General features: G+C 44.8%; 1 protein-coding gene across 1 annotated transcript in view; it reads left to right on the forward strand.

Annotated features, from left to right (window-relative positions):
• The window catches only part of fam184ab (family with sequence similarity 184 member Ab), a 46,208-nt gene that overhangs the window by 18,066 nt on the left and 2,741 nt on the right, over positions 1-25,401 (forward strand). The window contains exons 10-21 of the mRNA XM_056581728.1: positions 2,012-2,134; positions 2,909-3,070; positions 5,343-5,464; positions 5,747-5,897; positions 9,867-10,079; positions 14,320-14,473; positions 16,100-16,227; positions 18,219-18,403; positions 21,323-21,469; positions 23,231-23,348; positions 23,702-23,806; positions 24,680-24,915. Of these exons, the coding sequence (XP_056437703.1) occupies positions 2,012-2,134; positions 2,909-3,070; positions 5,343-5,464; positions 5,747-5,897; positions 9,867-10,079; positions 14,320-14,473; positions 16,100-16,227; positions 18,219-18,403; positions 21,323-21,469; positions 23,231-23,348; positions 23,702-23,806; positions 24,680-24,915 (1,844 nt within the window). The remainder of the gene's footprint in view (positions 1-2,011; positions 2,135-2,908; positions 3,071-5,342; positions 5,465-5,746; positions 5,898-9,866; positions 10,080-14,319; positions 14,474-16,099; positions 16,228-18,218; positions 18,404-21,322; positions 21,470-23,230; positions 23,349-23,701; positions 23,807-24,679; positions 24,916-25,401) is intronic.

The raw sequence follows: 25,401 nt of genomic DNA on the forward strand, positions 1-25,401 counted from the left end.
AATTGAACCAAACAGCTTTAATGGTTTACAGTATAGTATATTGTGTGTAGCATGGACACACTTCTGTTATGTTCAAGGCAGAGGTATTTTGCATGTTGCATGTTCAAGCTGAATAGCTGATGAGATCTAAAAGTTTAATGAGATTACTTCCACACAGAGACACGAACCTAAGCAAAGGTGTTGCACCCGCATGCCATGTGGCAAGCCTTGTGATTATAGTTACTAGCGCTAGTGTCAAAAGGGTTGTGTGCATTGATGCATTATATATTTTAGCGCTGTGTTATGCAAGAATATAACAATATTACTAAAGATTAGTAGATGATGAGAGAAAGCACCTAAGCCTCATCAAATATAAAGAGGTGGTTCAGAGGTTGATTTATATTCAAGGTGGTTAAGGCCAGGAGAGAGGAGAAATCAATGGCACTACATTTGTCTTTGGGCCTGGCACACCAAAGATATTTATATGTGCAGGCAGGAGCGATTTTTTTTCTTGTGTAAAAAGGCTGGGTACAGTACGTTTTTGAAGATGGGGAGCCATGAATCATGGAGAGATGGCCAAGACCAGAACATATGTCCCAATTTTGCTGGAGAGTGGCCGAATGGACTAGAGTGATCTCTCTGCCCAACCGATGGTATCTGTGCCTTTGCATCACCCACGCACAGAAAGGCCTCCTGCCTTTTCCACTGCATCATCATGCTCATGATTTAGTAACTTGATGCAGTGGACTTGGTGTTCTTTTCCACCTATAACCTAGGACAAGGTTTAACTAATAACCTGAATCAAGGGTTGGCAACTAACATTTTGGTGCAACAGCCACTGTAATAGTTGTAACTACCCCCCCGCCCAAAATTGGTAGGTTCCACCCAGCACAGCAGCAGCACCCCAACAAAGACTCAAGGATAGTTGAGCTTTACACTATGGCTCTGACTCCACTGTGCGGAATAACAATGAAGTAATATCGCAAACATTTCATTTAACATGTCTAATTGAATGCACAGATTAATGTACCAACAAAGAATGACAAATAAACCTCAATGAATCTTAACTGTTCAATGTGTTGTCTCTAGATGATAGATGGCTTGTTTTCATGATAGGTGGCTGGCTGGCTAGTGAAATCCATATACATTGAATAGAAGTAATAGAAGTTTTAGTTTTCCATTATTTCTGTGTGAGCTGTCAATTTAACCGAATTTTACTGCACAGCTTATCGGGTCAATTTGCACTGTTGGGAACAGGCTCGCCTCCGATACTCCAACTACCGCTTCCTTTTCTGTGTCACGGTTAGCCAACTAAAAAATAAATCTGATTTTTTTGGGTGGGATTGATTTTATCCGACAAAGATAAGTTTACCGTAATATAAGGTATGTTGTAAAATTATAATTGTATATGTTAACATGATGTCAAAAGTTAAGTTTAGTTTAGTTTAAATAATGAGGAAATATAAGAAAAAACATTCCAGCACAAAGTCAATTGAACCACCACCCCTTTGACAATCATCATAGTGTTTACATGTGGTCGATATTGTTTAAATGTGATCGATAGTGTTTAGATATGGTCGATAGTGTTTAAATGTTATTTTCCCTCACTCTCCACCTCATCCCTAACTCTCCACCTCAAGCTGGTGTGTAGTGAGCGTTCTGGCACCGATTGGCTGCCGTGCATCACCCAAGTGGGTGCTACATATTGGTGGTGGTTAGTGAGGTCCCCCCTTCACTTTAGGCGTCTTTGAGTGTTATTAATTATTATTATTCTTTATGTTTAAACCTCTGTTTTCCTTTTATTCCTAGTCTGTTTTACATCGTTTTGAATGATGACTATATGCTCTGTAAGGTGACCTTGGGTGTCTTGAAAGGCGCCTCTAAATTAAATGTATTATTATTATTATTATTATTATCTTTGTGTGCGTGTGTGTTGGCGATATAATGCCCAGTAATCTGCCTTTCCGACACCTGCCCATGAACGCCTTGATGCCTTATTCATCACCCCTGTGTGTGCCGTGTGTCTCTGCAGGAGCTGGAGCAGCAGTTCGAGAAGGAGCGTGCCTCACTGGAGGAGCAGAAAGCCCTTCTCCGTCAGCAGCTGGATGAGCTGCGGGCCGAGCTGACGGAGAAGCTCTCTGCTGCCAACAACGAGGTAGTGCTAATGCCACTCTGGTGCTGTGCTTTGGCTGGTCTGAACACCTTACGGTTCTTATGTGTTTACACGCTCAGTTACAATGGAAGACTGTATGTAAGAGCATGAGTGCAAATTGTCCCTTTTTTACTTTAGTTCCATTCAAACCATTGTAGGTTTGTACTGTTTTACTGTGCAAAGAGTGTATAAGTGTGAGTTACTTTGTCATAATATCACAGGTCTATTGCAATTGTAGCATAAGATAGAGTGAAGGTGTTAAAACCGCTATAAACTGGTTATCACCCACATTAAAGACCCAATATACTCCGGCAAAGTGGGTACCCTAATTACTGAGATGGTTGTTAAATGAAGATCTCCATAAAAAAAATGATGAGGTGGCAAAATGACGACGCCTTCACTCACGGCAAGAGGTCTGAGTTAACAAGAGGTCTGAGTTAACAAGAGGTCTGAGTTAACAAGAGGTCTGAGTTAACAAGAGGTCTGGGTTAACAAGAGGTCTGAGTTAACAAGAGGTCTGAGTTAACAAGAGGTCTGGGTTAACAAGAGGTCTGAGTTAACAAGAGGTCTGGGTTAACAAGAGGTCTGGGTTAACAATAGCTCTGAGTTAACAAGAGGTCTGAGTTAACGAGAGGTCTGGGCTTACACGTGAGCCAGGCCTGGTTAGTTAGCCTGAGCCACCTGCTACTGGGAGACGTACACGCTTGCGTTGGCAATGAATAGGAGTGGAAACCTATCTGTGTGTGTCCCTCCCTCTCTATCTCCCTCCCCCCCCAGGTGTGCTTGCTGCAGGAGCAGGTGTGCCACGGGGAGGAGGCTGCCAGCACTGCGGACGGACAGATCTCCACCCTGAAGGAGGCGCAGGACAAACTGCTTGAAGAGCTGGACGCCACCCGGGCTCGACTCAGAGAGACCAGCAACCTTCTGACCGCTCTGCAGGTGGAGACACTCGCTACCTGGTAGACATGTTATGCAGATATGTGATATAGGCCTCAGTGGGCAAAGGTTGGTTATGTTTGTCATTCCAAGACGATGTGACTAGATTCCCTTTTTCACTGGGATCCCCAATCAGTCCTCTTCCCTAAACCCTATTGAATCGAGATGAGAAACACACACACAGACAGACACACACACACACACACACACACACACACACACACACACACACACACACACACACACACACACACACACACACACACACACACACACACACACACACACACACACACACACACACACACACACACACACACACACTCTCTCCCACTCTCACTCGCTGGTTACTCAGAAGTCATCTTTGCAGGTTGCAGAACCTGTCATCTCTCTAAGTAGGGAGCTGAGCACCACGTTCATGTGGATGACGATCGACAAGATGCTCTGGACCTGCTTTAGTCAAAGATGTGCACGACACCAATCTGCCATCCTCCCTGGCTTTGAAAAGCAGTTAGCTCTTCACACGGACGCACGCAGCATTGGCCTCGGAGCGTCATTGATGTAGTGCGACAGCGTGGGCCGTGGGACAGCAGCAGCATAGGCAAGACGCACTCTGCACCAATCAGAGCGACTCAACGTCTGGAAATGGTCTTTTACATTTCTAGCATGAACCAGCCTCGGGATAAATTGACTGAAACTGAAAATATATATATTTTATTTCTTTAAATGCATTCACATAATTACACTATAATTTAGGTACCCTTAATTAGGATTGATTTATTCCACGTCAATATTACAAAATAAATAATTGGATGTAAACACAATGAATATATTTTCTAAATGTTTAATTACTTTAATTAAAGGATATTTATTAAGTTTTACTTTGTTTCCCTCTTAGTAAGCAGCATGTCTGAGGTGTTAAGTAAGCCATTATGTTGCATTGTTCTAGGTCAGGAAGTTGTGTTCCTTTAAAGACATTTAGTATATCAAGGATTGAATGGTTGTCCTAGGATCTGGAGTGAGGAGATAAGGAATGCACAGTGTTGGTTCTCACCCCATACTGAATACGATAATGAATGCATTTTAGGGTTGATGGAGAGAGATTTCAAGCTTCAGGTCTGCTTTTTGGTCCAAACTACCACTAAGGCACCTGTGCAGACAGAATATTTAGTCTGTCAGCACAGGTGAGCTCCTCTAATAGAGTTTCTCACTGTATACAGATGACTCAGCAGATTTTCTACCAAGTTCAGCGTCTTCATGGTTTGCTGCTAATGTAAATGAGCTCTAACTTCAGACACTTGGGCAAAATAACCCGCCTGGCAAAAGTGTGGATCCCTGTCGGCGTTAAAGTGTCAGTGAACCCACTGATTCAGCTGGAAATCAAACACTTTGCGATCTAAGAAAATGTGTTTAGGGTGGAGAGTTCTAGAAAGAAGGGGGGCTTGTTAACCCCATGGTTATGAACCATGGCAACTTTGTGATACTTTTTTAGTACCGTTGTTGGGTATGAGTCATAACGAGCGATGTTGTATATGAAATGCACCACACACTGTGGCTATTGTTACGAGCGTCCGAGAAGCCTTAGCCTCACTCGGATGTGTATATTAAATAAGAATTTGCTCTGCAGTAGCTTCACTATCCACACACACCGGAGTGTTATACTATAGTTTCCTGGGAAGCCTATCCCTCTCTCACAAGCAATCATCAAAATCAATGAACAACCACGAGCTCCGCTGACTAAAAGAAAACCACAGGGGTTCTGAGTGGAATGTTCACACAGTTGAACGCTCACATATTACTGTGTTGACGATCAAATGAACATCTTACAACATTAAAAACAAAAACAAAATGAGTTTGGGTTAATTGGCTCTTTAAGGAAATGAAGCAGTCAATATTTTGTAATTAGTTGACCCAGTGTTCATAATAATGTATCACACTTAAATCAGTAGGAAAGATGAGAGGTGCTCTGTATTGGCAGGATTTATTCAGAATTGGCATGCACACACACCCTATTCGCTACATTCCTGTTCATTTCCTCTTCATTAATATGAAATAGTAGTTAGCTTTGGAGCGGCATTGTTTTTTACTTTATGTTGGACGTGCTCAGCTATCACAATTTAAGGAAGTAGTTGCACTGCATGTTAAATATGCAGATCTTCTGGATGTTTTTGTTGTTGCACAGCAGTAAAATGCTTCGCTGCCCTCTCTTTTGAATAAAACAGGGTGTTCTCCTTCCCTCCCTCTCCCCTTCTGTTTTTTTTTTCCTTTACCTCAGGGGGAAATGGAAATGCAGAAGCGGCACCATGAGGCTAAACTCATCACTACACGGGAGGAGGAGAAGATGAAGATGGACAAGATGGCCCTGGAGCTGGAGCTCAAATGGACCGAGACGTTGAGGTGAGCTGGTGGCTCTCCCTCTCAGAGTCTGTGTCCACGTGTCTCTCTGTGTGTGTCCTTGCCATCAGGAATGTGTGAGAATGGATTGGTGCCAGCAAGCAGTCACACAAGAGCATTTCCCTCCGTGTGTGTGTGTGTGTGTGTGTGTGTGTGTGTGTGTGTGTGTGTGTGTGTGTGTGTGTGTGTGTGTGTGTGTGTGTGTGTGTGTGTGTGTGTGTGTGTGTGTGTGTGTGTGTATACACATATGTGCTCGCTGTCTCTCACGCACGCGTCGCCCTTCAGGCAGGAGTGTAAGAAGCTGCGGGAGGAGCTGCGGGAGGACCATGAGGAGGACAAGGCCACGGCGTTGGCCCAGCTGGCCAGGAGCAAGGAGCAGGAGCTGGGCTGCGCCCGGGAGAGCTGGCAGAGGAAGGTGGAGGACCTCCTGGAACAGGTGATTCATTTTGTTGGGCCAGCCACGTCAGCCTTGCATTGCAACTGGGCAAACGTGCTATGGGCATAAGGATGGACACAAATGGGTTCATATTAAAGTCACGATGAGCACAAAATAACGTCATTTAAAAATACTTCTTGTTATATGATAGGTTCCCTTCATCTTTGGAGCTTCAATGTGAACAGTACTCTTTGAATATTTGGTGTTTATTCGGTGAGCAAAGTTTATATTTTGGAGTGAAAACTGGATGGAGAACACTGGGTGTGGTTCAGGAAGGCAAGCACTGCTCCAATCAGTGTATGCACGTGTAGTAGGGATGGCGAAAATGCAAAAATATTCTTGACCGACCACCGTGCCTCATCAACCGGTTAAAACCGGTTAACTGATCAGATTAAAATGTGCTATTTGAAATAACAGCCATTTCGAGCCGCGCCAGCCGCCTGCTATTTCGTAACTCTGCTTATCTCTTTCCCGTTCTGCCTCCGACTCACACACACACACTCTCCGAGTGAGAGGCAGCGGCTCTAACCGCGGCAAGACCTGTCTTTGAATTGAAACACGAGGCATGCTTACTGCAGGTTGACCGTGTGTAGAGAGCGGGCTCGAACACCCACAATGGTCTGAGATGGTGCGGACCACCTTGAGACCCTGCGCGGGATTCACCAGGGGCCAATCAGAAGAGGGCAGCGTTAGGAGCTCATTTTAGGCATTGCCGCGGCTCATTTAAGAAAATGCCAGCTCCGAAGAGACGCCGCTTGTTTAGTTTGGAGGAGACGGAAAAATTGAGTGTGAGGGATAATGTTTTTCACTTATAGCATTTAGTCTACTGTCCATAATAATTTAGAGAGTATATTCTCCGTCGCTCGCATGCGGGAATAATTAAGACTTGAGAAGAAATTAAACAGTGGTCTACAGACGTGCCGTCTAACTTCCAATAAGCCTCATCTGATCATCTTTTTGTGTGAAGTGAAACCAACACACACTCCACCCCAATTTTTTATTTTATTACAGCCTAACGACAAGATTGATCGGTTAACGTTGATACGGTCAACCATCGGTCAAACAGTCATCGGTTAACATCCCTAACGTGTAGAGCTGTGGCTTATCAGTAGTCAAGACTGCACCCTAACGAGGTCTGAACGGCTGCATGTGGTGGGAATGAGGTCACGGTAAGTCAGGAAGAACAAGGAAAGAGGAGTACCGCTGATTGAGCTGTGGAGGCACTATGGGTCTCCCTGAGACAGCCGCTATTGTAAAGACAGATGCACCGAGTGGAGAAGAAGGGACAAGGATGATCCGATGGGACAGTGGGGTACCGACAAAGTGGTTAACCACTCTCTTTTCCACTTCTTATTCTTTAACTTGTTTATTTACCTTAAGTTTTATTTACCTCAAACCCTTTTATTTTCCTTTTTCTAACCCTGTTAGAAAAAGGCAATAAAGTAACAAGATTTATCTAGCCCTATTAAAGCAAATTGCTTCATCTGAGGGATGGCCAACCCCTGAGTCAGATTTGCACCGCTGACCAGCTCGAGCAGAAGTCGGCTGACTCATGGACCAGAACGCTGCTCCTCGGGAAAGGTAGTAATGGACCACAGCATCGACGTTAAGAGGTACGCAGCCCGAGAGTGTCCGCCTCAATTGGATCATCTAATGGCCTGTTTGGAACCTCACCAAGTTGCACATTTATGCAGCAAAGGCAGGGCCGGTGGAAGCCAAGCCTTTCATGATTTCAGGAGCAAACATGCCAACTCATAACCCGGACAGAACAAAGTGTTGGCAACCACCTGGCCCAGAGTCAAGTCCTTGAGGGGTTCCACAACCTCAAATAACCGCTAATAAAGGACGTTCTGATTTAACCGTGGACTAAATAGCAATACAATCGTCTAATTTAAACCAGGCTTAACTGATCATCTCCACAGTAAGGATCTGAATGAATTGACCGCTGGAGACAAGGATGTCGGCTCTCTGATCCAACAGGAAGAACGTGTATGACTCAACTTGTAATCATGACCTGGCCAGGCCAGATTGTAGGAGAGTGACTACTGCAGTCCCTGAAGCCAGATCTGGAGTCGCCTTCAAAGAAAAGGTCCAAAAAATGCTACCGATGGGACCCAGACGGCACCAAACAGGTGGTGATCGTCAAACCACATTATGCAATGGCTCTGGGAATTGTCATAACATTTACATATTCGATGCATAAAGAGTGTCTGGGTCCCATCAAGTGGTTTTGGAAGGTGTGGCGGTGAATCTGTAATCATGAAGAAACACAGGAGGAATACTGGTGATTGACCTGTGGATGAACTTGGATTTCCCTCTGACAACAGCTATCGTAGGAGGGCTGACTGGAATAGATGAGAAGCCACATTACATTAGCCGCATTACGCCTACAGAAGGAGGCCTTGGCCATGCCCCCCGTTGTCTCAGTACTACATTTCCTTTGACTACTCATTGGTCCCAACACTCTGCAACTTATTAGGGGTCTGAGCAGTGAAGCTGCTTGGCCCCTATTGTTTCTGTAACGTTTTATTTTTTTTCTCAAATTCTGTAAAAGTCATACTGCAGCCTATACCGAAATTTTCAGGTATGGTTACAATAACCCCCTCTACCGATAAACCCAAATTTGTGGTACTGCACCCAAAGGTGGCGCTATTGTAAAAAATCATGATAATTCATGATTTTTTACAATATCGCCACATTTGGGTGCAGTTTTGGCTCCTCACCAGATTGACCTGGACTCAAAATTCTTTCAGAATATTAATCTCTAGAATCAGATGCATTTATAAAATCTTTGCATACTATAATGTATACTTTTCCTACAATTTCACATTAAAGCTAAACATGATAAAAATATTCACAGGCTACAAAAATAATCAAAAATTCACCAAAATCGCTACATAAAATCTTTAGAACAAGCCTCACAAAAATCGTCGAACAGAATCTGTTTTACTTAGTTCCATTTATGACCATTTTGTAACTATTTTGCCCCTCATTTAAGAAACAAAACATTGAACAGCACCTTAAAATCATGAGGCAATCAACATTCCGGCTCATTAGTTTCCAAGGATCGGACTGCCAAGACACGTTGGCATTAAGGGGAACTTCTTCGTTAACCATTTTTCCTTCATAATGAACTCTGTCATTTTAATATTTCTTCCGTTAGTGTTCTTGACAACAAATGTTTAATTTCCCCAGAATTTGAACGTTTTTTCAGGTATTTCCTTTTAAGAAAGCCCTTAATTCATTTGAGAAATGTTTGCTTGGAGTTTTCTGGATGTTGTGTGCTTATCAATAGACATTTTCGATGTGAATGAGGCTACATTTCAGGTTTGTCAGTGGCTCACTGGGATAATGCCTTGTACTGGTGATCCTTAGTTTGAGAGTTCGAATCCCGATAGACAATTATGCTGAACTTGACATTCGGCCATTGCTCTGCAGCCCAGTCACCTGTAAGCCGAGGCACAGTATGGCATTAAGGGAAACATCAACATCTTTCCTTCATAATTATACGTCATATTTATCTATCTTCCATTAGTGTGTTCTTGATTTATCATTTTGCTCGGTCCCCGTTAATCACCGCTTGCGGTTATATTTGTTATTGCAATTCTGTGGGCCAATTTTGTTTGGTTAATTATTAAAATATAATTATGAAAAATAGAAAATAGTTTGGATTGTCTCCTATTGTGCCCTTTGAAATTATCTGATTGTTTCTAAGTTATAAGTAGTTCTTTATAGGTCTTGCAGTCAAAATGCTAGCATAATATATAACTTTTTTTTTTATTATTATTGTTAAAGCAAGGTGCATATACTATGACCTTGCTCCACTGGCCGTTCTTTACAGTCACTATTAAAGCTCTCATCAGGCACGTCGAGGGAAGCCTCAGACCTTTACTCTCTCCTGCGCCGTTCCATCACCAGTTCGTTCATGGACCGTTCATTCCTAAAGCCGTGGGTCCCTCTCCCCCCCAGATCTCCCTGCTGAAGCAGAGCCTGGAGATGCAGCTGTCCCAGTCCCAGTCGTCACTGCAGCAGCTGCAGCACCAGTTCAGCCAGGAGCGGGAGCACCTGCGCATGCAGCTGGACGAGCTGCAGACGGAGCACAAGCGGCGGCAGCAGCACCTCCAGGAGACCCACCACTGTGCCCTGCAGGACCTCGAGCACGTCCGCCAGCACGACCTCAAGGTAGGGGGGGGGGCAGAGAGCCAGGCTGGTCCCTCCCGCTGTTGGACCATTAGCATCGAAACCCGACAAGAATGGGAATCTGTCATACGTCGTTGTTAAAATGGTCGTTCCATTCATCCATAGCATTCACAGTGGAGTCTTACTGATGCCCCTGCCAGGTGATGCGAGCAGCCTGAACTGAGAGGTGTGGCTGCCGTTGTGATACACTAAGCGTCGAGGCGTAGGCAGGATGTCAAGCTGTTGCCCGACTGGATGTTACTCCACATGGATGATCATGACATCAATGTTGGTGCTAGGCAGGGTGTCCCATGAGTGTTGTACAACAGACAGTCCTCTGGCTGGAAACCCTCTGTTAATTAGAATGAGGCTTGTCAGAGAATGAACTCAGCAGAGAGTCAGATAACAGGGTGGTGGAAGTATTTATCCAGGTACTGAGTTTTGTGTCTTATAATAAATAACCGGTAGAGAGAAAGCTAAGTAACCTCCAGTTCACATAAAATCTTAATTAACACATAGTTGTATCAGGTCAGTTGAAACCTGTTTCTATTGGTGTAGTTTGTGCCTTATTTGAAGCCTCAGTTAATTGGGTAAAATATTTGATACTTGAGAACCATTCAAGTATATCTTCCATCGTTTCCAAGCCAAGGTAACACAATGACAGCTTTATGCACGCTGATGAGAGGAAAAACAAGTGGTTCCTTCCTCAGTAGATCTCCAAACAGCAGGTACATGCTGCACACCAGCGGCTCCTAGCCAAGGCTCTAGCACGGCGAGTGGGAGTCGGTACCCGGCTCTACCCATCAGGATTAGTCTGCTCAGCCAGGATCTTTTCAAATACTAGCTGGATCTGGGTCAGGTTTGAATTTTAGGTCGGATTTCCACATTAATGATTTAATAATGATGTATTACTTGAGTTAACTAGAGCTGACGGCTGATTAAAATTTCAGTTTCGGCTCATTTCTGACAATCAGGGCATCTCTTCCAAGCTTGTATCAACCAGACCAATAGTGGCTATTCATACTACCCTCAGTATTCTGTCATAAATATATGGCCTGCTAAGCCCATTGAGACTGTACCTGTGATAAGGGCTATACAATTGAATTCAATTAATATTAGTACTCAGTATGAGGAAATTAGTTATATATTAAGTGAACCTTTAAATAAGTGAATTAGTGCTAGAAATTATACACCAAAAATGATATTATGAACAAAAATGCTTGAGAGAAACTTAATCTATAGAAGTCAGGATACTATGGGATAATTTCATGGTTGAAAGGACCGGAAATTGTATTATGTGTGAGTTATTTGTGTGTATTTATTTATAAGTTTAAAAGTATGGCATTCGCTTGTACAGTTGATGGACCATCCAAACAGACAATGAGAGCTCTAGATTTGCTGAGAGGTAACCAATCGGGATTTTAGATTGATGCGCTCAGTCTTGGCATTAATGGTTATTGTGTGTGTGTGTGTGTGTGTGTGTGTGTGTGTGTGTGTGTGTGTGTGTGTGTGTGTGTGTGTGTGTGTGTGTGTGTGTGTGTGTGTGTGTGTGTGTGGGGCTGGGTGAGGCTGCACACCGGTTGCACATAGAGTAATCAATGTGCACATTTAAAGCAGCCATCCCCACACACACTCAGAGAGATATCCTGCATGGCAACATGGAGCACCAGGCCACGTATCATTATCTACAAACCTTTTCAACCCCCTCACCTATTGGCCAGTAAAATTCACCGAGGTGACAATCCTGCTCGTGTATGGAAAAATGACGTTTGAAGCTTATCTGCAAAATGAGAACTACTTGGGAACAATGTACTCGCAGATATTGTGGTTTTCCCTGACTGGTTTTACCTCGACAAGCGTCTGAGTAAAACCTGAGAACATTGCCCCGCTAGCAGCTAGCCTCAAAACTAATTGCTTCTGAGCGTCCACCGAATCAACCATCCGTGGTTTTAAGCTGCTGTAATTAACACAGATTTCCCTTGCCGGGTTCTGTAATTCACAGTAAAAGGTAATGTTTTAAATGATGGCAGAGCATTGTATGGGTAGTAACACCGAAATAAAAGTCTGGCTGATGGATCTAACTCCCAACTAATGATAGTGGTTTAAGCTAAGCCCTGGGTTAAGCTACGCTAAGATGGAGCATTGGAATCGATTTGACGCTAGTATTAGTATTCAGTGTATGAGAGTGGACAATTGAGGGGAGATCTAGATATCTTTATTGAAAAACTAAGATATGATTACAATTAATGCAATACATGACATAAAATGCATGTGATTATCCATGAATGTGATTAGATTGAGGTGAATGGATGTAATTCAGTTTATTGAGTTATTTTGGGTGTTTTCTGCAAGGCCTGTTTCATGGGCTTGATTTAAGTGTTCTTTGGAGCTTGGGTTTTGTTGGCCCTGCTACGCTCTGTTGGAGCGGTGTGGAGCGCAGACAGGCGAGCCTCCCCAGGGTTCCTCTGGTGTAAGGACCTGAAGGAGAAGGGGAGGGAAGCTGAATCGTGTCTTCTGGATTTCGTTAGGACTGGTCCTTGTTTCGAAACACGATCGACTACCGGGCGGATCCGGTCTATGGACTGGGACTCATTCCAACCTTGGGAGTGTGTGTGGCTGGTTTAAGCAGCCTCCACTGGCACGAGTCAGACTGATTGGGCTGTGGGGCAGATTGAGGCTGCACACCTGTTGCAAATGGAGTAATCAATGTGCAAAGGCTGCATCAGCCATCTCCACACACACTCTCCTACAGAGATCTCCTACACGGCAACATGGAGCACCAGGTCATGTATCATGATCAGCAAAACATACAACAAACCGGCTTCAACATCACCGGCCTGCCTTCCGTGTTTGGAAGAGCCCAGTAAAGTGTATTGATGTGATTATTGTGATATTGATAGGTGATTTTTGGAATATTGATACATGATTATTTGATTGATGTATTATACAATTTTGCGGTTGAAACCATTTATAAGTTGGTTATAATAAGTTAAAGAAAATAGAGAAAGAATCTTAAACTAATTCTGCTTTGGAAGAGCATATATGATTTGTATTTTTTCTAATAATACACCTGAAGGAATAGAGAAAGGAACCCAGTCCATTACCGTTGAATTATAAGATATGCCTCTGTGGTTTGTTTACCTGTGCATCCCACCCCCGCTCCTGAGCGAGTCTTTCATCTTCTGATAACCCGTCCCCACACATATTCAATACATATTGTTGTCACCAGGGTGGCTAATCTTGTTTCCGGGGATCCATCTTGCCTGTCAACAGTGAAATGAAACGATGAAATGAAACAATGAAATGCAAATCTTGTAAACGGCAGAGAAACGTAGTGAGAAAGGGAGCAGAGTGGGAGGGGAAGTGTTTTTAGTTTCAATGCATCCGTTCTCTTCCATTATTATCTGCTCTCTTTACAACGCTTAAATCTTAGCTACAGCAAGGAGTTTTCCCTGGGTGCATTCGTACACGGATGACGTTCAGCAATGTGGTTTCGAAAATAAATAATGATTCTAATAAATAGGCCTTTTTTAAACCAGGCCAAAAAAATAGATCATCTCTAACCTTGGCTACTACTAATAATGGGTCAGGGATTAAATAAACATGACTGAATTACAGTCGGTGTTCTGTCATCCAAAAGAGCGCCTGTGTGTTTTCCAGAAGCATGCTCGTAAATAGCGCTATTGTCGCTGCCTTGCACAATGTAACATGTGTACAGTGTGAAACTTCTACACTGAAGTTCTGCCGTATCCGAGTCAGACTCGGTCAAACGAGCCGTGATATTGTCGCCTTGCGACTAGTCCACCTCTTCTAAACGTTTGTTTGCAAACCAATAAGTGACGTTGAGGACTCAACGTCTTCATTTCTGACAAGGTCCAACACAGATTCCATCCGATTCAAGCTCTGAAGCAGACACACATAGGTAGACTGTGTGTGTGAGAGTAAAACCCTATACCCACGAAGAGGCCGCTGCACACATACAGGGGTGACATGAGACGATTGAAACTAGTGCCCACAGAAACACAATTTTCATGTTTTCTCCCCGAATGACTTGGGGGGGGGGGGGGGGGGGGGGGCAGAAGGTAATCTGTGAGAGTCCAACAGATAGCTGCCTGATATGTACGCTACCTGTGAATGGTGGATTGCATTGAATTGTATTCCATCTCTCCAGACGAGTCCAGTCCTTGGTCTTCTCTGGGTCTTACCTTCCCCTCCTGTTGTTCCCCTGTCTCCCTCTGGGCAGGACGTGGAGGAGCGTCTTCGCCACCAGCACCACGTGGACCTGCAGTCCCTGAGGGAGGCCCACCGCCACAGCCTGGAGACCCTGAAGCAGCAGTCGGAGCAGGAGCTGCAGACGCTACGCTTCGAGCTGGAGGACGAGGGCAAGGCCATGCTGGGTAACGGGCCCCACAAAGACACAGCTGCACTAGAGTCTGGATCGCAGCGCTGTTATTAAAGATGCAGGCAACGATTATCGGGGGGGGGGGGATAAGCCCAGGGCAGACCACTGCGACCCCTCTGTTTTTATCAGGGTAGTAGTCAAGGGAGCTTCTCGGTTTAGCACTGGTGATGCTCTGGTGCCTCAGAGCTTCATGACGTTACCTCAACTGCTCGGGTACGGCACAATTCCTGAATCTTAGATTTTTGGATCGAACTCTGGATATTTAATTGCTTCGACCCAGCGGTTGCGATGGACTGGATCGGCGAGGCGTGCAATTTGTGATTAGCCGACTGTCTCCTTCTTCGTACTTCCATACAAACGGGAGTCGAGCACTTCATCTTGACTCACAAGGGAATGTTTAGGCTGCGTTCCAATAAGATATAAAACACCCCCTCCTGCAATTACGCTTATTTAAATGTTGCTCCGCACTCTGAATTATCACACTGCCCTAAGCGCAGCCACTATCTCCATAGAAATGTAGCTGTGCAAATCAGTTTGTGAGCATGCGCAGTGGCTTGTATACACAGAATCTAATCTTGTCGATTATTTTGTTTCTGTGCACTTTTGGGAGAAAATGACCTCGCCAGGGCAGCCAGGGTATGCACTTACTTGTGTTTTACAAGTCAAAACTACAGCTATGGGAGCTGCTAAACGTATATATAACAAATGTCCACAGCTTGCCAACTGCCTCATTTGGAAACGTGCCTACACAGTGAGAGGGTGTAAGCTGAACAAAAAATCATGACATCAACATAGACAATGTCAATAAATAACCGGGGGTCTTGGCAAACCGGCCAAATCCTTTAAACAGAGGATATGGAAACAACACAACGTGATCCTGAACCGGGCGTGAGCCCCCGTGCAGACATGAGACGGCTTGAGTTTGGAGGGTTTGATTAAGACAGCAGACAGAATCAGGTCAGAAACAGGCATGGGGAGAGTCAGGCAGGCAAGTCACTGATGATCAATGCTCGGCACGAACGAGTGCAACACGAAAAACCCGGGGAAGACAGACGGGCTGTGTTCCTCTTGGTTCACTTGTTCCCCTTCACCACCCCTCTCTGGGGGGAACCAGGCAAGCAGAACCTGCCACGTCACACAGCAGCGCCTTCAAGGCACCCCAAGAGGCGTCTGTTAGGGGGGGGGGTATGTTACCTGCAGCGGGGACAGGGCGTGGCAGGCGGATCAACCCACAGGGGTGATTAATATGTCACATTTTGACATATTAATATGTCACATGTTGACATATTAATGCGTCACATTTTGACACATTAATGAGTTGGAAGAGCCAAATAATCAGAGAAATTACTCTGCAGATTTGTTTAAGTGGCATTTAGAAGATCTGCTACTTGCATGTTTTTTTATACCCAGCATAGTCTGTAGTGGTTGGTGTAGCAGCAACCCTGCACAAGGTTATCTTTGTCCCTAGGGAGTTCACAGATTGATCTGAATGGAAAATTGGAGTCATAAAACAAGTCAATGGGAGTTGATTTGTCCAGATAAACGTCTGCTCTTAACGATTCCCTTGAACCATTTGTAATCTCCATTCCTTAACGTTATTTCATTTTCTAACTCCTGTCAGCCTCCTTACGTTCGGAGTTGAACCACATCCACGCGTCTGCCGTGGAGCACATGAGGCAAACCCACCAGCAGGAGACCACTGCGGCCAAGCTGGAGCTGGAGTCTGCCCTGGAGAACAGCCGCATACAGGTGAGCCTGGCCTTCATCTGGCCCAGGGCGCCGCCTTCTGAGCGGAGCCCCCCACTGGGAGTCACCCTGTAGCCCCCCCTCACTGTGAGTTAACCTGTAGCCCCCCCTCACTGTGAGTCACCCTGTAGCCCCTCACTGTGAGTCACCCTGTAGCCCCTCACTGTGAGTCACCCTGTAGCCCCCCCCCACTGTGAGTTAACCTGTAGCCCCCCCTCACTGTTTGTCACCCTGTAGCCCCTCACTGTGAGTCACCCTGTAGCCCCTCACTGTGAGTCACCCTGTAGCCCCCCACTGTGAGTCACCCTGTAGCCCCTCACTGTGAGTCACCCTGTAGCCCCTCACTGTGAGTCACTTTAGCCCCTCACTGTGAGTCACCCTGTAGCCCCTCACTGTGAGTCACCCTGTAGCCCCTCACTGTGAGTCACCCTGTAGCCCCTCACTGTGAGTCACCCTGTAGCCCCTCACTGTGAGTCACCCTGTAGCCCCTCACTGTGAGTCACCCTGTAGCCCCTCACTGTGAGACACCCTGTAGCCCCTCACTGTGAGTCACCCTGTAGCCCCTCACTGTGAGTCACCCTGTAGCCCCTCACTGTGAGTCACCCTGTAGCCCCTCACTGTGAGTCACTCTGTAGCCCCTCACTGTGAGACACCCTGTAGCCCCCCCTCACTGTGAGTCACCCATTAGCCCCTCACTGTGAGTCCCCCTGTAGCCCCTCACAGTGAGTCACTCTTTAGCTCCCTCCCTCTCGTTGTCGATCAGATTCCTGGTTGCAGTAGCCATTGGTCCAGCAAGCCGCCCGTTCTGCCCTTTAACTAGTCAAGACCAAACGGCCCAATCACAGCTCAGGCGCCACCCCTAACTCTTGATTCAGGGGTTAGGGTGATCTTCCAGGCTCTCTTGTGGGCCAGAGGAGCATAGCGAACAAGACTAGAAATCAAGGCTGGAAAGTTACATTCTTGGTCATTGATCATTTTAGGCAAGTATGAAAATGTAGCATTGAAATTATATTTAGCTGATATCTGCCTGATAAAAGCATGTTCTATAGAACCATATAGAACACTAATGACACCTTTAAAGCTAACCACAGTCCCCTCCAGATGGAACATTTTCCTAAATCTTTTATTCCCTGTGCCGCGTTTTTCCAAACCTTCAGGGAATTCAAATGAAAAAACGAATATTAGTTTGTGTCGATATTTGTTCAAATAAAATATGTTTCTGTGAAAATGGCTGTTCAACATGCCCTGTACTTCGCACCCAGCCTACAGTTTCAGCATGTATGCTCTGTACTAGAAGCTTGGCGGACAACTCTTCCCATCTGAGTGGGCTGTCACTTCTGAAGCCAGACATCACAGCATATTGCAGCCGCAGGCTAGCTGCTAATGTGGGCACCATGGCTGTAGTGCCGGGGAGATTACTTGGAACATAATCAGCTCTGAGTTAAATGCATGGTGAGGTATTTGTCGGGCTGTTTTTTGCGGGAAGATACAAACTACTACTATGCCGTACAATATCACATTGTATGGCTAAATAAGCAAGAGAAAAAGGTTATGCAGTTCTTTAAACGTTAAAAGGTTTTAACAAAGGTCCTCAGTATAATTATATTATACTATCTCGGCTTGATTAATTCTGAACTAATATCTTATCTTGTTTTTGTTTTATTTGTATGTGCGGTCAATATGTTCCATGAGGTTAGGGTGCCATCCGTGGTTTCAAACAAATGTTATAGGTTCATATATAAACCTAAAATTACACCCAAATTTGCACCCAGAAATCCTGAACCTCCAGCAATCTTCAAAAACATAATGCCTTAAGTTTTTTCATCGTTTAGAAAGGCTGGAATTCTGTATTATTATTTAGAAATGTTGCAATTGTCTCCATCCGGATGTATTCAATCTTCCATATTGATTTGTGCGATGGATGGGTAAAAGGGGGAAGTGGTAGATACTGTCTCCAGCTGTCAGTTAACGCCCCTTCCCTTCGCCGAATGTAGGAGCGTGAGATGTTCGCCCGCATCACGGAGCTCCAGGACGAGGTGGCCCGGAGGAAGAGCCACATCGCCCAGCTGGACCACCAGATCCACACGCTCAACGAGAACATCAGCACCCTCACCAAGGAGCTGGAGCTCAAGGGCAAGGAGGTGCTGCGCATCCGCAGCGAGGCCAACCAGCAGATCAGGTGAGTGGAGGGGGAAGGGGGACCCAACAGGAGGTCTGAACAACGTTTTGGAAAGCTGTCCGACTTTTGGTTAAAGGTGACGTATTATACCACCAGGTGGGAAAGTGATTAGCCGTTACAAGCCGTTTTGAAAATCGGCCTCTTCTTGCATCACAAGTGGGCGTGTCCACCTAGATGTGTGCTGGATAGATCAGTCTACCAGCCTACCCAGTGGACTGTAGCGAACGTTGCTCATCTATCCGTCATACATCTAGGTGGAAACGTCCCCCTGTGATGTCAGAAGAGGCAGATTTTCAGAACGTCTTGTAACGGCTAATCACACACTCACACCTGGTGTTATAATAAATCACCTTTAATGTTTGAATAGCCGCATTGATCCGTAATATAATCCATATACTTAAATCTTATCGTGAGAGGCGTCTTTGATACCACGGCTAATGCCTCCTCAGACATGACCGGACATGAACTAATGCCCAGCTCCTCCACTCGCGTCAGCGTTCCATGAGTTTAGATTAATCTGTTCACTGATAACGTATAAGCAGTTAACAAGATAGAAACTGAAAGCCCTCGCCTCCAACAGTACAAACCAAGAAAAATCATAACTTCCTCCACTGCTGGTCCACTAGAATACAAATGCATGTGAAATGTGTGTACGCAGTTAATAAATAAGATTGATTGAAGAAAAATAAGGTCAGCAAATATCTTGGGGAAAACAAGATTGAGCTAACCAAGCTTTTTTGGTATGCAGTATTTAAATTAATCAATCAATTCCACACACGCTTGACTACTGGAATGACTTAATCTAAATCTCTTTGTGAGTGTGTGTTTGTGGATGACGGCTGGTTGAAGCAGCCTCACCTGGCGTCAGACTCACCTGGCGTCAGTCTGATTGGACCCTGGGGCTGGGTGAGGCTGCACACCTGTTGCACATTGAGTAATCAATGTGCAAAGGTTAAACCAGGCGTCCCCGAACACACTCCATCCCTGCATTTCCATACCCATACCACCATACTTCAAGTGAATATCAAAAGTATGCGATTTGGAACTGAGCCCCACACTCACCTAGACTACAGAGTAGTGCTTCTGACAGGACTCAGATGGTACTACAAAGCTTTCCCCTGCCAGGTCATTTTAAGTCTGTCTCTGTTCACTGGAGTTATAAGGTCAAACTGTATTCCATGTGAATCTCATTTTAACTGGTCTCAGGGATTAGGGATTAATTCTGTTTCCAGGACGACGACAATTGGTTCCGAGCACATTTTTTTTTATACTGACATGCAATCCATGAGAAATATAAATCCACCCCTGTATATTTTTACGAATCGCAAGTGGCTATATATGTGGAATGGATGGGATTATGCACTCCTTGTTGCGCTAGTATCAAAAGAACAAAGGCTTTGTTAGCATCTACTCCTGGATTATCTCTTCTTAAACACCAGCATTGTTGTACACCTGATTCAGATTGGTCATTCTAAGGGTTTCAAATAATAATATAATTAAAAAAATTCAATAATAATGGTTTCAAATAAATGTTATCTATTAATTAAAAAAAATGATTTAGTACTGAAGCGGAATATGGACTTGTATGTTTATAGTAGTTAATAATTTAGCAATCAAATACCATCTGTCAACTGGTTGACGATAACATCTTTTTGTCCCCCAAGATACACCTCACTATGCAAATATAACTGCATAGTTCTTAAGAGCCACAAACCCTGATATGGTATAATGAAAGTGCACTTCCCCAATCTAGTAGATTAATATTGAGCATGGACAGGCCTTTGCCGTCTGTAATGGCCTGATAATAAGCTCCCTGAGGTCCATTATGAATAACTTAGGCCGCTGTTTGCGCAACATGGTGTAAGGGACCGCCTCATTAGCAGCTAATGCAGAATAAAGGATTGAATGAACACAAAATGTTCCTGTCCATTAGCATTGAACATTCGTGGACATGTGTATGCGTGCGATGTGTTGTTTTCCACCCACAAACATTCGCACACACACACACACACACACACACACACACACACACACACACACACACACACACACACACACACACACACACACACACACACACACACACACACACACACACACACACACACACACACAGGGCAGCACAGAATGAAATTATTTTTCTGTTACATAACGTCACTCTGAATCCTGGTAGCAGGGCTAAATATAGAGCCATAGATAAAAAGGATCAGGGAAGGGGAGATGTACATCCCTTAGGGAGAACGATCCAGAAGACTTTCTCATTCTCGCTCTCTCGCTCTCTCTCTCTCTCTCGCTGTCTTTCCATACCTCTCAATTCCCCTTCGTCCTTTGCAGATTACGTCAGTAGTCTACTTATTATTTTCCAGCATGGGTTGGCCGTGTGTGTGTGTGTGTGTGCATGTGTGGGCGTGCGTGCGCAAACCGGGGTGTGTGTGTGACCGTGTGTGCGTGTCTGTGCGTTTTTTTCGGCGTGCAGGGAGATGTTAATCAAAAGCAATGACTTTGAATCAAAGCATACCAGCATAAAGCACTTCACAGGGACGTCAAACATGATTGGGCCGGTCAGGGTAAAAGCATCCCACCTTGGACACGGTCGGCCATTTCATGTGTCTCTATGGTATCCACAGTCATTCATCCGTTAGCCCCAGGACACTACCTACAAAGCACTACATCTCTATCTACAAAATGCTCACTGCACTTTCTTTTCATTACCGTTTGGTCACCAGTATTAATTTAATCTATGTTTTAATTGAGGATCCATTTAAGGATAGGAAGAAAAATGATAAAGAGACGTTTTCATCATGTGCACTGCAAAGAAGAGGACATGATTTTGGTGTGGCGCCTGGATTGCTTGCTGGCCTTGCGATCTGTTTTCGTCATTGTCTCTCCTGCTGTGTTCCCCACGCGTGTCTCCTCCAGGGTCCATGAGCAGGAGGTGACCAAGAAGCACGAGAGAGACCTGATCGAGATGCACGCCATCCACAACCGGGAGACCCAGAACATGCTCTCAGACTTCAACAAGGCCCAGGAGCTCCTGAAGGACAAGATCACCGCTCTTCAGATACTGTAGGTGCACAGCGCGTGCTGCACGCATGCATTAAACGTCCGTCGGCATGCTGTTCTCTGGTGTATTTAGATGCTGTGTTAAAGCATTGTATATAAAAGCACCGCTCGCATATATTATAAAGATGTATTTTATACAATTTACACTTTCATAGATTCAAGCATAGTAAATAATCTATGGATAGTCTTTTTACCCTTTACATGAGTCATTGTATTGAACGTTATTGTTGAACATGAAATAGTCTGGCATGTTGGGTTTTCACAGGAGATCATCAAATACAGAAATATACAGTTGTATGACCTATACAATGGGTTTCTTTATTTTGAGGTCTGGTCCCACCCAGTACCATGTCTGTAGTACAGTCGTACTACAGTTATATAGTAGTATTATAGGCATTCTTTATGGCATCCCTAGAAGCAAGTCCTGTGATAGTGTGTCTCTGTGTTTCACATCAGAAGGTGACATTGTATTGCATATATTTCCAAGGACATCACATTGCATCACGTTGCTAATGCAGGTCCTTCTAAGAAGTTTGTATTGAATACGTTGTGTTCTCTGAATACTTATTTGTGGAAGTAGGGAATCAACACTAAATCATAGTGCAAAGATTAAGCTTCTACTGCAGTAGAGTAAATAGGACGATGAAGACAAGTATGAGATATAGAGAGATGAGACAGAGGAGATGCTGCCTTGCTAAATAAGCTGTTAAGAATCCTAAACTATAGGGTGGAAGAAGAGCAGCAGAGACAAAGGTTACTGATCAATTCAGGGAAGCAGCAGTGGTATGGCCTCACGTGTAGGAGAGGGCAGAAGATCAGAGCAAACTGAATATTCAGAGAATACAGGATCGATGATAAAGGGATGTTTTGAATAAAGAAATGCAGGTTAACCAAGAACGAGCTATATACCATCAGAAAGTTATGCTCTTGATGAAGAGGAACTGAGAAAAGGAAGGACATGAAAAGGTCTAAAGGTCTAAATCATAGATCGGATTGTAGAGAAAACATAAAATGAAGTTACGTTTGATCTCGACTGCAACTTCCTACCACAGCAAACAGACACTTTGGTGCCAAGTAATCATATCTGGAATAAGACTGAAGAAGTCCTTTGCAGTTAAACTTTTCTATACTCATCGGGTTTCGGTTTGGTCACTGAACATTGCAGTAGTTCTTCAGCCTATGGAGAGGGGAAATAAGAACCAATAAATCAAGACTGCCATACTGTTCTGACTCATCGCACAATGTCTGCATTGTTGTCGATTACTTAATGACTACTTAATCTTTGAGGTGCAAAAAGTGCTCTAAAATAATTGATGAGGTATGCATTTATTCGTTATCGCCGCAATCACCAATTTATTTTCCTACGACCTTGCCAGACATCTTTTCCCCATGAAGTATGCAACCTGTTTAACGCTGTGTGCACACGTATAATTGCTGGCAAGAATTATTTCCTGAGCACATCTGGGAAGACCAGCCCTGATTGGTAAATAATGAGCAGGGAGCAGTCGGAATCTGAATGGCTTCAAACAGAGGCAGGCCCCTTCTACCACACAGTCAACAGATGCATCTGCACAGCTCTCAGTGTGCACCTCACTCACTCATAGCTGACGGACGGATACATCCTGTCTAACAAACCGCACTCAAATGATGGCTCTTAATTGTACCTGCAACATCTTCAATCCCCAAGAAAGTGCGATGGGTTCAAGCTCTGTCCTCCCTATCTCACCCTGTCTTGTGTCTGTCCTCCCCGCCCGGCCCCTGCAGGCTGGAGGGGACGGAGGATAAGTTCAGGAACAGGGAGAGCCGTCCCGAGGACCTCCAGGTCATAGCGGAGCTGAAGGACATGGTGACCGAGAGAGAGGCTCTGGTCAAGAAGCTGGTGGTAGGTGCACGTAAAAGAGAGACCATATGGACGAGCGCATACAGTGTTGGATAGTTAGCAGTAGTGACTATGGAAAGATATGCGCACGCACATACAGTCTGTTGGATAGGTCATTTCCATTGATGATGATGGATGTGAGTACCCATTCGTTTATTTTCAGACTAAACTCTGACTAGTGATGGTTTAGTTGAGATTTTTTGTGTCCATATCAAAGCTAGGCAACTTCAATTCATGACTTCAATAAATAACAACAATACTAATCAATACGAGTTTTCTATATCTTTCCTTGTATTTGATGCTCTCTCTTCTCTTGTACTTTTGAGTCTGATACTGACCACCTGGTTCCCCGTCAGGATGACAAGAAGTTTTACCAGTTGGAATTGGTCAATAGAGAGACCAACTTCAACAAGGTGTTCAATGCCAATCCCAATGTAGGCGTGATCAACCCCCTGATCAAGGTAAGCTCTGGTAGCTAGCGCCGGTAGACTAGGAGATGACGCTGTGGCAGACCCCCGCACACAGGAGGGGCTGCATGGGGGGGCCTCCGAGACACCAAGAAGGGGGGGGTCAATCTAAATAACAATAAAGAAAGATTTATTTTTTATTATGATTAAATATCCATCGTATTGGAACCAGGTCATTCTGAAACAAAGCAGGTGTTTTTTTTTTTATGTGAAATCAGTCACAAAATAGCACACACAGATGGATACTCTTGGAATTGTACTATTCTTGCCATCAGGTCAGTGCACTATTTATAATAAGTGGGGATTTTCATGTAATTTTTATCAGGTGTGTGTGTGTGTGTGTGTGTGTGTGTGTGTGTGTGTGTGTGTGTGTGTGTGTGTGTGTGTGTGTGTGTGTGTGTGTGTGTGTGTGTGTGTGTGTGTGTGTGTGTGTGTGTGTGCATGCTCGTTTGTATATAATTCCACCTACCTTTGCTGTTTTCAGAATCTTTCTGCCAGCTCTCTTTTGCTTTCCAAGCCATTTTGTAAACGCCTGAGATGATGTTTCATCTCGTTGACCACCCATCTAGACTTTCATTCTTAAACTCCCAGTGCGACTTTGCACTGGCTTCACGAAAACCAGACTGAGCTATGCTCATCTCAAGCAACATCTCCATTTACACCAATCGGACAAACAGTGTGATGGAGTCTGCACCTCTCCTCTATCCCTGTTAGTGTCTAAGAAGTCTCCCTAGACCCCTTTCCTCCTTTTTATGTTTTCTCCTTCTTTTCCCATTTGAACCTCCCCCTTTTTGTTTTTTCAAAACCCTCAATCTCCCCCCACGCACCCACCCACCCACCCACCCGTCCTTTCTGTTTTCTGTGTAGCAAAAGAGAAAAAATGAGAAGGCAGCAGCCAGCCGATTCAGCAGCTCTTCTAACCTCAGGGCTTCAGAGGCAGGAGGCATGGGCTCGGGCCTGGGGAGCGGGCCGCTGTCCCAGGCCCTTCCCCAGCCCGCCCGGCTAGAACCCCTTCCCAACTCTCCCCTCCATCACCTTGAGCTCAACTCAAGCAAACCTCTCCCCCCGCCGACCCCTCCTACTGAGCCCAAGAAATTCATGAGGTGAGACCGACCTTCTCTGCAGGGACCCCCCCATCCCACCCCACCCACCCTCCCGTCGTTCCTCTCACTCACTCTATTTCTCTCTCTCTCTCTCTTTCTCTCTCTATATATCTCTCTTGTTCTCGCTCTCGCTCTCTCTCTCACTCTTGCTCTCTGTCTATCTCTCTCTCTCTCGCTCTCACTCTTGCTCTCTGTCTATATCTCTCTCTCTCTCTCTCTCTCCCTCTCCCTCTCTGCCTGTAATCCACCCACAGGCCTAATGGGTTTGAGTTGTTTAACCCTTCCTACTGAGTGCTTGTGAGTCATGGAGAACTCGGCCTCCTGCAAGACACGCAAAACAAAAGGGTTAAAGCCATACGAATGAACAGTACATCTAGATAGAACAATTATTTAAAGTACCCCTTCACTGTTACTTAAACTCGGAAGAATGGCTTTGGAATGCAAAAGAAGCATGTCTTTGTGTGTTTATTCTTTTACCCATCACAT

This window comes from Gadus chalcogrammus, chromosome 21 (genome assembly GCF_026213295.1).
Source record: "Gadus chalcogrammus isolate NIFS_2021 chromosome 21, NIFS_Gcha_1.0, whole genome shotgun sequence".
NCBI lineage: Eukaryota > Metazoa > Chordata > Actinopteri > Gadiformes > Gadidae > Gadus > Gadus chalcogrammus.